Here is a 16,586-nt window from a genome sequence, read left to right on the forward strand (position 1 = left end):
CTGACTGACCAGTGGAGTGGAATTCTTTGCAATCATTGCGGTGAAGATTTACAGAAAATAAATAAATGCCTGAAAGACAAAAAAAAACAAACTATGCGAGTTACTTGTCACTCTGGGACTCAGCTAACTTCTACTCAGTCTTCTCTTTGACCGGACTATTAGGCACAATCGATAACAGTTTGTATTTCTGTCTCCCCTTGTCTCTCTTTTGGGGGATGCAGGACGCTGCAGGCAAGGTGTTGGACCGCTGGACCATTATGTCCCGGGAAGAGGAGATCATCACCCTGCAGCAGTTCTTGCGCTTTGGCGAGACCAAATCCATCGTTGAGCTGATGGCCATTCAGGAGAAGGAAGGTCAGGCAGTTACTGTTCCATCCTCCAAGACCGACTCCGGGATTAGGACATTCATTGAAAGCAACAATCGGACACGCAGCCCGGGACTACTTACGCATTTAGAAAATAGCAGCCCATCTAGCATTCATCACTTTGAGAATATCCCCAACAGCTTAGCCTTCCTTTTACCGTTCCAGTACATCAACCCCGTGTCTGCCCCCATGCTCGGTTTGCCCCCCAACGGGCTCCCAATGGAACAATCAGCTCTCCGACTACGGGAGCCCAGCTTGCCCAACCAAGTCGAACAAGTGGAGACCAGCGAGTCAGACGTGTCCATGTCACCCTTCCGTACAGGCCAAAGTCCGAGCCGTGGAGCCCTGGGCGGCATGAACACTGAACCCAAAACAGAGCCCGGCAACCGGGAATCCCCTATCTCGCCATCTCCGTCCCTCCAGCAGGCTCAACAGCAGCAGAGTCAGCAACAACAGCAGCAGGGGCAACAGCAGTCCCAAAGCCAGCCTCAGCAGTCCAACAACCTGAGTGACCACCAGGTTCACCATCACTTTGTCAAAGAGGAGCAAGCGAAATCCATAACGCATGCTTCATTTTCTTCCAAAATGCACCGCATGAGACGCATGGGATCCACCTCCCGCAAAGGCCGTGTGTGCTGCAACTCTTGCGGCAAGACATTTTACGACAAAGGCACGCTGAAGATCCACTACAATGCTGTACACTTGAAGATTAAACACCGCTGCACCATCGAGGGCTGCAACATGGTCTTCAGTTCCCTGCGCAGTCGCAACCGCCACAGCGCCAACCCCAACCCACGTCTGCACATGCCCATGTTGCGCAACAATCGTGACAAAGACCTAATTCGTGCCAATTCCAACTCCGGTACGCCTGTCATCTCGAGCACCAAAAACGGTGGCTTCACACTTACAAGTCCTGGCAGACCACCTCTAGGCTTCACCACTCCACCAGTGGACCCGATGCTTCAATCACCCCTGCAGAGCCCACTGGTGTTCCCCTCTTTAAAGTCAGTGCAACCAGTCCAACCTGTGCCCCCTTTCTACCGTACGTTACTCTCCCCTGCAGACCTTGTTAGTCCACCTGTTTCGCTGCCCACAAGCCCCATTTTGCCCACCACCACCAACAGCACCACCTTAATGGACCAGCAACAGCAGATCCTGGCGGCTGTGGCGTCACACAACAATGTGCACATGTCCGAAGTTGGAGCCATGTCGCATAGCTTAAACACATCTGCTGGCAATCACGAGCCCAGCACCGGCGGCGGCGGGGCTGACCCCACACCCAAAAAGAAGCCTCGTAAATCCAGCATGCCTGTGAAGATTGAAAAGGAAGTGATTGATGTGGCGGATGAATACGAGGACAAAGACGAGGAGGACGACGATCGCATCAACCACAATCATCACCACCATCACCATTCGTCGCTCCTTCACAACAACATCAAGATGAACGGTAACTACAATAGCAACAACAACAGTGGGAGTGGCACCGGGAACCACAGCGGTGGGAGTGGGCAGCAATCCCCTTCCCAGGATGAGATGAGTCCTGGTATATCTCTGAGAGGCATGATGAGGCAAAGTGAGGATGAATGTCGGGAGGGTGCCGGCAGCGATGGCAGGGGTGAGCTTCGAGGTTCTAATGACCTACGTTGCATGGACAGCTACACCTCTGAGGACCAAGACCATGAAAGAGACTTTGAGAACGAGTCTGAAACCTCAGATTCGAAAATGTACTACCGGGATGAGATGATGGATGTTGAGGAACAGCAGAAACACTCCAAAGGTGGTAAGGACCAGAATGACGAGGGTGTCGAGGAAAGCCCTTTGAGAAAAGACTTAGAAGGCAAAGGCCAGCTATCACCATCCCCTCACCAGGCGTCCATCAAGATCAAGGAAGAACTCAACGACCCAACCTATGACATGTTCTGTATGAGCCAGTACGGCCTCTACAACGGCGGTATGGCCGCAGCCGCCGCCGCCGCCGCCAGTATGGCTGCTCTGCATGAGAGCTTCATCTCGTCGATGGGCTACGGCGCCAGCCCCCCCAAGTTCCCCACATCTCAGTCGCCGGATGGGGACCCATGCTCCAGCCCTGACCCCAAGATCTGCTACGTGTGCAAGAAGAGCTTCAAGAGCTCCTACAGCATGAAACTGCACTACAAGAACGTGCACCTCAAAGAGATGCATGTGTGCACGGTGGCTGGTTGCAACGCTGCTTTCCCCTCACGGCGGAGTCGAGACAGGTTAGTGCTCCATCACAAAATCACTTGATTGTTCTTGTTTTGTTTTTTTTTACCACAAAAATTGTAGCTTGTTTTACACAGAGATCACGTAAAACAGGTGCAAATCACGTTTGCTTCTAGCAAAGGTGACTTGCACACAGCGGCATGGCGTCCTGAGTGAGCTACCGATCAGTAACTATCAGATGTACTAAATATTGGAGCAGAACAACGACCTTTAAAAAGAACAGTTCCGACTCTAATACTACCTTTCTACTCTCTAATACTACCAATACTAGCTGGATAACTGTGGCCCCCAATTCATGCAGAACAGCAATACAGGAAAAAGGCAAATACTGTCAAAACTCTACATGATAACAACATGTAAATCCATTTACTGCATATATTACATTTACCTGCAAATGCCGTCAACCTGGCATCTGTTAGTGTGTGAAAAATGTAAAAAAAAAAAAAATGCCTGACGTAGTGACATCTGCATCTCACACGCATACAAATCAATACTCAGTGGCTGTCAACCCTCAGGTTTGGTTTATCTGCCCTCTCACTCGACCTACGACTTGTCGCAGACGAGGCAAAGCCGCATACATTAGCGTCAACAGCTGCTAGTCAAAACCACTGCATTTATTAGCGCTTCCATGGGGGGTGGGGGGGGGGGGGGGGGGGTGAGCCTCGGTGCCCCGTGCTCACCTGGGCTTGTTAACACGTATGGGTCCCACCTGGAGTACGTATATACAATGTATTTACAGTACTGCGGCAGCACCGGCAAAGCAATAACGCATGCTGAAGGTGCAGAGCTGCCTTAGGGCTAGCATAGACACATGAACGGAATACAAACCAGGTTGTGTCTTTGGGAATAAAAAAAAATAGGACTGACCTTTTAGGTGTTATACAGTCAACTCTTATAAGGAGGGACTGTCGGGTTTCTTTATGCATCATCAGAAGTTAGGATTAGCATCGAGATGGCATACCATACGTAGCAAGTCAGAACTTGGTAAAAAAAATAGTCAATTGTGTTTCACCATAATAACCAATTAGCTAAAAATGTCATCCAATACTTCTCTACAAGAGAGGAGAAATATGATCTCAGGGAAGAACTACATTTGAAACACTTATATGCTAGGACTACGTTAAAAAGCCATAGCATTTCAGTATGTGGAATCAAACTATGGAATGGATTGAGTAAGGACCTCAAACAATGCACAACGATGAGCCAATTCAAGAAACAATACAAGCAGTTGATGTTTGCTAAATACAAGGATGAAGAGTCTTGAACCAGTCATGATGTGCTATATTGACAGTTACTATGGTACCCATTATGTCATTGTATCGTCATATCACCTCGTACTTCGGTACGTGACAAAAAAAAACAACCCAAAAACACTTAAACTATATTAGGAAAGCAGGACGTGAACAAAAGTAACAGTTACTGATTGTAAAAGTACCAGATGGAGGGGTGGGATTTAATAAGCTTTGCTTCTTCCTACTCCTTTTGGACATGTGGAACTGTGAACTGATTATGTGATGCATTCAATTGTAATCTGATGCATGTTCAAATGAAATAAAACCATTACCATTACCATCGGATAATGTAGTTCCTGGTCACATGGAAAACACTGCAAAGGATAGTTTTTACCGGATTTTAATCGAAACATTTGTTTTTTTAATTCCTTTTGTGGATGCATGGAAATTGATCAGCTGGCATTTTAGCAAGCTAGCATTTTAGCAAGCTAGCATAACATACATGCATATGTCCTTGATTTTGGGGGTTTTCAGGCACCAAACAGTATGTACACTATATTTATTCATTTTCGGTTCTTGTGTAAATGCTAGCATCGGCAATTGCTGATTTTCCTTCATAACCCGGGTATTGCTTCTACCAAAAAAAAAAATCAGTAACATACAATTTTTCTGTTGCTGCTGCTTTATATGGAAAAAAAATCAAATCAAAGCCGGGGGAAATATTGTCCCTTATCTGGCGTGCTAATGACATAATGCATGTTTTGAGTTCGCAATAAAACAGCAATGTAATGTGCTTGCTTTCCTAAAACCGCCATTTAAGATCCAACAGGATGTTGGACATAATGCGTACAATTACTTTAAATGGAGATAAATGTTTACAGCCAACGTGTGTGGCAATAACGACTAATTAGCTAGCAGTTGTTGGTGGTGGTTAATATACATGTCCTGAATCGTATCAGCAGGCAGCCATTTTAAATGTATCATATGAAAGTTTGATAGGGCGTGCTTTAATGATAGACATAAGGGATCGGATTAAATAAGATCTGCTTCTTCCTACTCCTTTTCGGACATGTTAAATTGTGGAAAAGTGGTTTATTTCATTGTGATATTGTTAAACAAGATCCAAATAAAGCCAAACATTGCTGTTTAACATTTAGGTTGGGTCAGTGTATTTTATTTTAATATTTTACACGCCCTTGAGCGAGTATGTGATCTGTTTATGATTTATTTTTAAAAGTTATATATGTCATTAAGGTGGTTTATCTCAACCCCTTTTGGCTTATACTGCAGGGAATAAAAAAAAATAGAGTGTAATTAACTGCTTAAAACCTGCCAAGGAACCAACATCATCATCATTAGACGCGAGACAAGCGTTATTTATCTTGTTTTCACGTAGCTTATATTTAGCCCCCTTTTCATGTAACGTCATACTATTGTAGCACGATGCTAGTCCCATGTTGCTGCAGCAGGGCCAGCGCTATCGCAGCGAGAGTGAAGGTTAATTATATCGGTATATACTCCTTCCACCACCCCCCACACCCCCATCTCCAGGGGTCACTTCATTTTTGTCTGTTAGTCTTAGCGTGTTCTATAAAGGCTGTGATTCTCATACAGAAAATATTTATGATAAAAGTAGAAAAACAAAATAGAAGTAGAAAAATATCTACCCCTTGGTGTGTCTCATAATAATTCCAACATTTTATATGCGGAAGTGATATCCAGCGACAGAGATGATCAGTATCAATAAAACGCACGTCCTCCCACTTATAACAAAACCTCATAAGACAGCCCCGAATGACACAAAAGACCAAAAAAAGCAGAGATGATGCTGACACTCAAGATGAGTCTAAAGATGATTAATGTCGAGGTTGCTCCTCTGCATCGAGCAAAAAAAAAAAAAAAAAAAAGGAGGGAGGCGGTCGAATAAGGAAGCGAGCCTACTAAGGGCTACGGAGGTGGTGGGAAATGTAGGCGGAAAAGTGTAAAATCTGATAAATGAGGAGATAATGTGCTGTGATCATTGAGTGTGTGTGTGTGCGTGTATTCTCTTTTTGTTTTTGCTAAAAATATGAGCGAGGGAAAGGTTGGTTTTATTTTGAACATGTTTTTACGTACATCACAATTACCGTTGCACCATGTCCAAAAAGGAGCAGAAAATAAATAAATACATGAATAAAAAGTAGTAAAAATTGACACAACCATTGCATAGTATTAAATAAGTACAGTATTTGATTTTTGAGCACTTGTGGTTTATTGTTTGATGATGCTTTATTTTAAAATTGCATGGCATAGTGTGGAAATATACTCCTGTAGGCCTAGCTTCCTCACCCCTGGTTTAGATGATGACTATTTTGTTTATTCCTAATGTATTTATCCTTGGATATGCTTATATAAATCTCTAGATGTTTAGTTAAAACATGTGTGGTCTTTTTTAAAAGGGGTCTTAGCTTACTTAGAGCTTATTAGCAGTGAAGGTGTTCTTGTATTTTTTTTTTTTTGAACAAAAGGTTTTGCAAAAGGGCCCGCCTACCTGAGCGTCAACAACAGCATCCTTAACTTCAAAGCAACTAACCAAATTTGTGGCGACAGAAGCGGGATCACGGTAGTGTCTTCCTGTACAGCCACATAGAGTATGTACAATATCGGACCATATTTGGATGCTAAGCTAACATATGGCTTTACTATGAAAAAGGATCGACGTAGTCTTTTTGATCCACTTGAATGGAAGCAGTATATTGGTCCGCACACGTACAGTAATAACACAAACGCAGTGGCAGCCACAAGCCGATCGATTGGCCACGCTCGATGCTGACGATGCTCGACTGGACGGGCTCCTGGTTGCCTGCTTGACAGAAAAGGGTCCCTCCTCAATTGAATGTATTTCTACCTCTTGCAGGACAATGTCGGATAGGGAAGTAAATAATTAAAGGAAAGGGACCCTTTTTGACTGCATCAACCCTGCCACTGCTGGTAAGCTCTATTTATCCATTGTGAGTCCATTTTTTATTTTTTTGCCAAAAAAAAAAGGATGACCTTTTTTTCTTTTTTGATGTCACAGTGCCCTCCTTGCATGGAAAACCCCTCACATGTGCAGCATATTAAAAGGCACGGCGTGATTGCATTTCATTTGATTTAATGCGAGCTGGTGGAGGTTTTCTTTCTGTGTAATGTTGTGACAAGTGAGTGTTTTTTCATGAAATTATAGTGAAAGAAAAAGCAATGAATTGGGATTTTTTCAGGCTCATTTTTAGCTGGCACTCTTTGGCATGGCTTTTTGTGTGCTGACTGAAAAGCGCTGTAATCCCCCCCATCCTGGCATTCGCATGGGACTTTGTTTGTGTCATCAGCTCAAGCACGTTATATTACACCTTGTGTTTGGTGGAAAAAGAGAATGTTTAATTGAATTAAATCCACAGCGACACGTAATACACGCTCATTTAGCTTGCAGGGCTCCAATAATAGTGTGTGTGCTAATGCTGCCAGGGCCTAGTGCTAATATGCTATCCAGTTCCCCCTCCATTATCACATTACCACGGCTCCAATCAATTGATAAACTCCCATTCAATATGTCGGAGTATTTAATTGAGTCACAGTCTATTGGATTTGAGGGCCGTGCACAGTGCAGACATGCTGACAGCGGTAAACATGCTCTCTCTCTCTCTCTCTCTCTCTCTCTCTCTCTCTCTCTCTCTCTCACTCTCTCTCACTCTCTCTCTCTCTCGCTCTCTCGCTCTCTCTCTGGCTGTGTGTTTGTCTGCACTTTGCTGTAGAGTGATACTAACAAAAAATGCACACACTTTATTTCCTTATATAGTGGCCAGGGGCATCTGTTTACTTAACTACAGAGAGTATTTGAACATATTATTTTCCATCCTATAATATAATTTCTACACTATCCACTCTATCTATCCAATCATCTACTTGTAGCATGTGTTTTTTCTTATTTCATGTATTTTTGTTAGATTTGCTGTCATTTTATTATGGGTATTTTTTATGTTATTATGTATTTGTTTAATTTATAAATACTTTTATAATCATAGAAAATAATTAATATAAAATCAAATCATTTGTATAATTGGTATTTAATTAATTTGTATTTTATTTGGAATTTAAATATACCAATTTTACTCATGCAGTCATTAAATTATTCATATTTTTCATTTGTCTAATTACTTGTATTTATATTATGCATTTTGCGTAGAATTTATACACTCACAGAAGTATTGCCTTTTTTACTATACGTATATTGAATTATCAATTCGCTTAATCTTTACTAAGGTCGCTGGGATATGTTGGAGCCTATCCCAGCTGACCCTGGACTGGTCGCAGGCAAATCGCAGGGCACATATATGTATTGAATTATAATTTGAATATTTATGTTGTAACAAAATAAATTGATAAATTTAATTAATTATTTTAATATAAAAAATAGTATTTGTATTTTTATTATTTATGTTTTGCTATTTTATTTAAATGTAAATAATAATACATTTCTCATATTATTTATACTTTTAATTTGTATATTACTTCTATTCATATTTCGGTTTAATTTTTCCTCAAACACTCACATAATTTACTATGTATTGAATCATAATTTTACATAACACGGTTTCTTTGTTAAAACAAGGAATAATAAATGAATGGGAAGGGATATATGCTAATCAAGTGTATTGTTGTGTAATGTTTCCAGTTCCTATAAATTAACCTTAAATGTCAACTTTACAGATGCCAGGTATGCTCTGTAGGTAGTATATGTTATGTGGTAAAGACAACGATGATCATGTGATATTCGAGAGAAGGCCATGAGGAACTAAGCTATTTTAATTGCAAGCCTACATGAAGAGAATGGTTATTTACGTATGCAGATGTTTCTGTATCTTCCCATCAGGCACAGCTCGAACATTAACCTGCACCGCAAACTGCTGACCAAAGAGCTGGACGACATCGTCCTGGACCCCCAACTCACGCCACTGCCCAAGGACTTCCGAGCCGAGTTACTGGCAAAGATCTACGCCAGGCACCACCACATGGCTTTGGACCCGTTGGGCGGGATGGCATTCAGAGGCCTCGGACCCGCCGCCTTGATCCATGACGCGCATTCCCCCATGGGCAACGAGTTTTCTCAACATCCTCTCCACCCTCACCTGAAGAACCACCACACCAACGGCCAGCCGGACGACTACGTGGTTCTGGACTTGAGCACCACATCCAGCATCCAGTCCAGCGGCAGCATCCACTCCTCACGGGAGTCAGACGAGGGCAGCGACGAAGGCATCCTGTTGGATGACCTGGAGGAGGAAGAGGAGGAGGAGGATGAGGAGGGAATGGAGGACGAGGAGGAGGAAGGCAACAGCGAGGGGGAGGACGGCTCCCGGCGTCGTGACGACAGGATGCGAGAAACTGGAGAAACGAGAGGCGGGCACGGCGAGCGCTTGGAATCACCGTTCCACCTCTCGCCCACCGGGGGGGGCAACGACGGCGGCGGCGGGATCCTGTGCAACATCTGCCACAAAATGTACAGCAACAAGGGGACCCTGCGCGTGCACTACAAGACTGTGCACCTGCGTGAAATGCACAAGTGCAAAATCCCGGGATGCAACATGGTGTTCAGTTCCGTGCGCAGCCGCAACAGACACTCGCAGAACCCCAACCTCCACAAGAACATGCCCTTCTCCGCGCTAGCAGACTGAGCTTCCTCCTCACCCCGCCTCCTACCTTCTTCCAGCCTATCCTCCTGTTTGTATTCGGCCCCGCCTCCCCGCCCATAGAAGTCCTTCCATAAACTAAATACGGCCGTATGACTTAAGAACTTGTCTGTTTTCATACACCCCCTCCTCTCCAAAGAATCTATTGAACCTCTTATTTGTGACTTTGCCTGCAGACAAGATAGTATTGAGGAATTAAAAAAAAACATTCTTGTTGTATTTGTGTAATGATAGCTTTTAAATGAACCCCTTCACGGAGAGAAAAAAAAGCATGACAGCTTCATTTGTAAATAATGTCCCGAGAGGCTTTTGGTGTAAAAGACTTGTGTTGATGGTCCGTTTGCTTATTTTTTTTTTCCTTATGGTTTTTATGTTACAGTCCAGTACAATACTTCCAAGCTATAGGCAAGAAAGAGGTAGCATCTTACTAGCTTGAGTCATGTTATCACATTTTAAACTAGGCGGAAAAAAAAACAAAAAAAACAAAATACATGTGAATTGCTTTGTTAGATATTCAGAGGTTGCCGGCATGCTTTTTTTTAGGCTCCTACACTGATATCATTCTGTGTTTTTTTATTGATTTTCTTTTATGTTTTTTGCACTTTGCATCTATACAAAGGGGATGTGTAATATTAGTGAGGACTTTTGCAATGGTGAGTTGAGGTGTGTTGTTTGATCATGTAACTTCAACATACTGGCGCCAGTTTTTCTTTTTCTTTTTATGCATGTGCCCAAATCTTAAAAAAAAAAACAAAAACAACAACAAACATGTCTATACCTAACAATGAAGCGTCACATGGATCGATTTGGGTTGCCTCAAGGCTGAATTATGCTACAACAAAGTCGTTACTCCGATCCAGTTATACTGTAGATGAGCGCTTCATGTGCAATTCCTCACCAAAACGCTAGGGGTAGTGTTTTCCTGAGTGTGAGCGACCACAACTCTCTTTTCTCTTTAGCATCCGGCGTAGTTGTAAACAATAGCGACTGAAGCAACATCCGCATAAAAGTAATGCATTGTATAGTAGATGTTCATATTTGCACATTTTTTCGATTAATCACAGCTCTTAAGTTTTTTTTGTTTTTTTTTTGGAGGTGTATGTCAAGCTCCACCAGAGGGGGCGCCGCTGACCCTAGCTTCATAGCATAATTCAGGCTTCTGGCTGTGTTCACACTTGTGGTTCGGTGCTCTGAAAAAAATAATAACTATTGTTATTATGCGCACTATGGTGTGGTTAGCTTAGTGTTCATGCTGGTATTATGAACATATGCATAAAATAAGGACCTAATTGGGCATCTTTCATGACTTACTCAAAATATTCCATTCATTCATGATATTTCCTAGCTTAGATTTAGCAAATAAATATTCCAAAATGTACTTTTAAAGAGCAGCAATGTCCCACAGACTGAGAAGAACATCGCATTTTTGCTTACATATTTGTCATTCCTTTAGCACAGGGGTGGGCAAACTACAGCCCGGGGCCACATGCGGTCCACCAAGCGTTTGAATCCGGCCCACCAGTTGCTTTTTAAGTATTTCAACTTTTAACATAAACTGGCAACATGACTTGCAAGTCGAATGTCTTATTTAGTAAAAAAAAAAAAAAAACAACAACAACAAAACTGTAAAATTAAATGACATAGTTTGATGTGGTCTGATGTTTAAAGTGCACCTGAAAAAAGGGGACATGAGAACATAACACTTTTATAGATAAAATTAGACAAATAATTCAAGGAAAATTATAAGCATAAGACAGTGTGTGCGTTAAATATATATTCTGCCCCCCCGCCCCAGAAAATTTTCTTGCAGGCCCATGAGTCAAAATATTTGCCCACCCCTGCTTTAGCATTTAGCATTTTGCGTGTCGCGTAACTGAACCACAAACGTGTGAACGCACCTCACCAGCGTATCCGTAAAAGAACTGGCACTTCTCCTAAAGTAGTCCCCCACCCTCCACTGTGACCAAGATCATTGTACTTAAAAAAAATTCTAATTATTGATATGATGCACTTGAGTCTTAAAAATGCAAACTTTGCAAATCTGTGAAAAAAAAACAAACCCGTCAATGACAGTCTTATGGTACAATTATTTCCAGTGGTCCAAGTAGCCAAGGGAGCAGGGTATTTATTGGTGGGTAGTGTTAATTAAGTCCAGTATTTTTACTTTTTTTTTTTTTGGTTGTTGGAAAAACAAGTTCTACTTATCAGTGTATGAGTGATACTATGTGTTACTATGTGTAACTATAAAACATCTTTTTGTTTGTCTGACTTGACTGGTGCTACACACAGAAGGAAGAATATGCAGTGTTACATGCCGATACGTATATTAGTATTTAGCACACCTGACACCCACTTGGTCCATATACTTAAGTCATTTAAATAGTAGGGTTGGACATTTCAATCATTTTCTTTACAAATTCCAAATGTGACATCGGGAATGTTTTGAACTCATGTTTCCAAACTGTGTCGAGAAATGCTTTGGAAAACATGCTAGCATACGTTTAATACAGATATTGTCAAAGTTTTGCAATCATTAGCCAAATTGTTAATGACTTACTGTAGTTACTAAGTCCCAGAGACGCCTCTAAAAAAAAGATGTTGTGCTTAATGGTGCCCCCGTTTTTCAAACAATTTAACTGAAATCTTGTATACATGTACCGTATTTTCTGGAATATAAGTCACTCCCGAGTTGCACAAGGCCAAAAATTCATAATTAGGTAGAAAAAAACATACATAAGTTGGAGTATAAGTCACATTTTTTGAGGGTAATTTATTTTATGAACTAAAGGTAAATTCTAACAATAAAAGTATAGAGAACAGATAGGTGTAAAATATGCTAACATAATGGTAATAATAGAAAAGGTGTCCAGTGTTTATGTAACATAAACAGTTTTTCCATTTATAAGTCGCTCTGGAGTATAAGTCGCAGGAACAGCCAACCTATGAAAAAAAAGTGCGACTTATAGTCCGGAAAATACGGAACTTGTCAGTGCACTAAACCTGTGTGCCAAATTTTGTGTTGATTAGAGTAAACACCTCAAAGTTGCAGTGGGTGTTTTGGAGAGTGTGTCGGCTCAATTCGGTTTATGGAGGTCAGACTTTGGGGTTTAATAACTGTGTCACCGTGTGGTGTATTTGTACGAAGAATAATAGCACAGGTAAAACAGTAAGGGTGCATGTTTTGACAATTGTGAAATAATCTGCATATGTTAAAACCAGACACTGCTGTCCATTTAGTGGTAATAATCTCGATCTTAATCTGGATTCACGATCCGGGCGGAATTGTGCAGAAGAATGTCAGTCATTCTGTAACTGACTTGATCTTTTCATCACTGTATGTTTTTTTTTTTTTTTTGCATCACTGTCAATGTAGCTCACGTGGGATTAAACTGCTTGATGGGTCGTCCGTAGAACACTAAAAAGTAGGTTTGTATAGATGCTTTTTTTTTTTTTTTTAACCCGTCTTAATTTTGAACTGGAACCTGTGAAATATCACAACAGTCTTGAAAAAAAATGATTGAAAATCTGTAAATGAATATTTGCTGATGTTTTGTGCCAATCATACTTTAGTAGCTAGTAAACTTGAGGACCTGCGTTTAAGTCTTAAAAGTAACACGGCTGCAAGAACAAAGTATTATGTGTACTTTTCTGAGGGGTTAAAAATACATGGTGATTAAGAAGCCTCATTAATACTGCAAGTTACCTAAAAAGGTGTTGCCCATTTGCAGACACGGAGGGTAAAAGTGGTCCTCTTTTGTTGGAAAAAAAATTATGAAAATCCTTGTTTTTTTTCTCTGTATCATATCTGTCCGTTTTTTGTTTTGTTTTTGCATAAAATGCATAAGGGTTTTGGGATGTAAATGGAATTTTATTCATATTTTGTCCAAATACCTCTTGTAATTTGTATCAGAATTCTTGTACAATTTTTATATTAAAGATTTATCAGTCACTGGCATTTTGTCACCCATCTTATTTCCATTTTTCTGCCAATCAGGATGTTTGGGGAAAAAAAAAAGCTGTACATTTCAGCCATTTTTCTGGGGCCCTTTAATTACCTTGTGATAAAAAAAAAAATCATTAGGGAAAAGGCTATCTTGACCAATTAGTGGACGATTAGATTAAAAGAGTTATTAAAAGATCTAGCAGCCTAAGGAGAAGCTGCTGCTGGCGTTGGCAAATTAATAAGATGGTCATTGGCGGAAGGGAATGGCAGCGAATAACAAAAAGATGTACATTGAAAGTGTGAAAAGTACACAATTTTACATACACGCGACACGTGTGCAATATATCAACAGTGAAGGCATATTTCTGAGCTTATTGCAAGTACTAGAAACGCAAATAATGCAGTGATCATAAAACCTTTATTATGTTTACAGGTATTGTTTCTAATAACGTTTTAGCATTCTTAACACTCCGTTTTAAATTAGTAGCCCAAGTCTGCAGTTGAAAAATAAGTAACATGATTTTTTTAATATAATGTCATAATATATAATGTACTTAATAATATATAAAAAATATTTCATGGTTTTTAAGTGTGCAGGAGAGTACATGGCTTCCAGTAAGATGGTACGCAACTGTGAAATGTTTGAGAAACACTGACCTACACAGTAGTACAACATACCGGGGAGGCTGAATGGGCGAAATGAACCAACTAGCCGGCCAGTGAGTCCCACAAGCAAGTTACTGGTAAGCAAGTTCACCAAGCTCCCGATCTCATTCTCCATCATCAATAGTAACAGTGGTACACACACATACACAAACATCCAGTCACCGAACTGACAGTGTCAATCCATTTCCATCCAGGACTAATGGATTGGAATTGATTGAAATTAGACGGGAAAGCGGAGGAATTTATATTGAATGTTCCATGTAAATGCACAAGTTCAGTCAAATGTATTCATACCCTGGACACATTAGAATTCAGGTGATTTTTTGCAGGTTTAGACACAAATGATTCAAAAAAGTGTAAGACATCTTAAATATGTTTTATTGCCATTGTACTGGCCAAGCTCAGTGTGCAAATTCATTCATTTCAATATAATCATTTTATAGTTCATGGTTAGCAAACTATGGGTTGTTTGCCATATACTGGATATCCATGCAATTGTAAAAATAAAAAAAGATCAAAGTGATGGTTTTATTTTATTTGAACATGCATCAGATTACAATTGAGTGCATCACATAATCAGTTCACAGTTCCACATGTTCAAAAGGAGTAGGAAGAAGCAAAGCTTATTAAATCCTACCCCTCCATCTGGTACTTTTACAATCACTAACTGTTACATTTGTTCACTTCCTGATTTCATAATATAATTATTATTTTTTTTTGTTTATTTTATATAGTTTTATTTTTAAAGTAAGGGTTATGCAGACCCCCAAAAACAATGATACACATTCTAAGAATCCAAGAATGGTGAAAATGTATTTATTATTTTCCCATGTATTTGTTATTATATTATATATTATTGTTATTATAGTTTACATTAATATTTACTGATCACGTTGTATTGTTTTTGCTTTATTGTCCTTTATAGTATATTTTTGATATACTGTGCTGTTTTGTGTTTTTTAAATATTAATACAAATACTTCTTAGTCTCATTTAATTTTTTTATTAATTGAAAAATAACATTTATGTCATTACCTTTCATGCGTATAGGAAGTACATGTACCTTCCTTCTCCAGGAAGCGTTCTGATACTTTGTTGTAAAAGTCTGATCACCTCCTGGTGAGCTTTGGTATATAAGCTTCCCTCTTAGCAGTCCAATTCCTGAATTAATTCATTCAGAAGAGCATTCTCGGTTCTTCCTCTATGGAAGAACGCTAGTGAGAAGCACCTTCCAGCTCACGCATGCCCTCACTCCTTCAGGACAAAGCAAGTACTGCAAGCGTCTCCCATATGACATTTCTATGTATGACGTTTCTATGTATGCAACAATGATGATGTCACACTTACACTGAAGACACAAAAGATGATTTTACATCTAAAAATTCACATTAAAAATGTTTGGCTTAAAAGAATACTAATACTATAATACAACAATTCTAACAGAAGCCTTTTCGGTCTTAAAAGTAAACTTCTAAATAATTTTCTCTGGAATTCTTTGCCAACTGTGGCCCAAATACAATTTTTTTATTCTGGATCTCATTGATTTAGTTCTACACCAGTGAGGCCCGCAATGCTGGCTAATGCTATTGACGAGCCATCAGTCTTGTCCAGAAGTGTGGAGGCATGCAGCTCTACGTCCAGGACAAGAGTGAAAAAGAGGAAAAAGAAAGGAAGCGGAGGAGGAGGAGTTCGAGGAGGAGGAGGGTGGAACATCAATGGACAGTGATGGAGAGCGGGGAGGAGGGCAAAGATGCAAGCACAGCACGCGCCCTCACGCCGCTGTCCATGGTTTGGGAACACTAAATTAGAAAAAAAGACAAAAAGGGATGAGGAGAAAGAGAAACTGTAAACAGCCTCATCGATCCAACTAGTGTTGGCCAAATCAAACCATTAGGAGACGGGATGCTTCATGCCTGCTGGAGCCGGCCACAGGAGCTGGAAGTGAGTTGCTGCACTTCAGTAACCAGGAAAACTTTGTAGACAGCGCTTAAAAAAGGAGGGTGGATGGAATAACTAAATACATGGTGGCCGTTTATGACAATGCAATTTGTAGTTTGTTTTTTTTGGCCTTTTTTGCATTTCTTGTTAATAATGATAAGAATATTGTTGTTTGCCTTCTAATCTTTCATAATTTATTCACTGCTTTTTTTGCAGTTACTGTTGTTCCAAAATGTATCCATACCTGTGGTGAAATTAATATTTATTTTATAATTTTATTTTGATGAAATCTGATTTGAATAAAAATCTTTCTAGAAATAATTTATTATTTTTTATTTTTTTTAAACCTTTAATTCTAATTAATTTAATTTATTAATTAAATGTTATGTATTTTTATATTTTATTTTAATGGCTTGTATATTAATATATTAAAATATATGTTAAACAATGCCAAAGTTTCAGTTAATGAGGTTTGCGCATTTGGATGTGAGTCGAGT

At 40.2% G+C, this 16,586-nt stretch overlaps 2 protein-coding genes across 9 annotated transcripts in view; one reads left to right on the plus strand and one right to left on the minus strand.

The window, feature by feature from the left end:
• bnc2 (basonuclin zinc finger protein 2) overlaps positions 1 to 13,498 on the plus strand; it is a 178,692-nt gene extending 165,194 nt beyond the window's left edge. For 3 of the 6 annotated variants that reach the window (XM_058066792.1, XM_058066809.1, XM_058066802.1), the window contains 2 exons: positions 222 to 2,602; positions 8,727 to 13,498. In XM_058066792.1, coding sequence (XP_057922775.1) covers positions 222 to 2,602; positions 8,727 to 9,528 — 3,183 coding nt within the window. In that variant the 3' untranslated portion in view covers positions 9,529 to 13,498. The other 3 variants (XM_058066817.1, XM_058066832.1, XM_058066826.1) reach the window with 3 other exon arrangements.
• The window catches only part of cntln (centlein, centrosomal protein), a 377,543-nt gene that overhangs the window by 292,389 nt on the left and 68,568 nt on the right, over positions 1 to 16,586 (minus strand). For all 3 annotated transcript variants that reach the window (XM_058066919.1, XM_058066901.1, XM_058066911.1), the window contains exon 3: positions 8,983 to 9,126. The gene's annotated coding sequence lies outside the window, so the exon portion shown is untranslated. The remainder of the gene's footprint in view (positions 1 to 8,982; positions 9,127 to 16,586) is intronic.

The sequence above is a fragment of the Doryrhamphus excisus genome, chromosome 1, assembly GCF_030265055.1.
Source record: "Doryrhamphus excisus isolate RoL2022-K1 chromosome 1, RoL_Dexc_1.0, whole genome shotgun sequence".
Lineage (NCBI taxonomy): Eukaryota > Metazoa > Chordata > Actinopteri > Syngnathiformes > Syngnathidae > Doryrhamphus > Doryrhamphus excisus.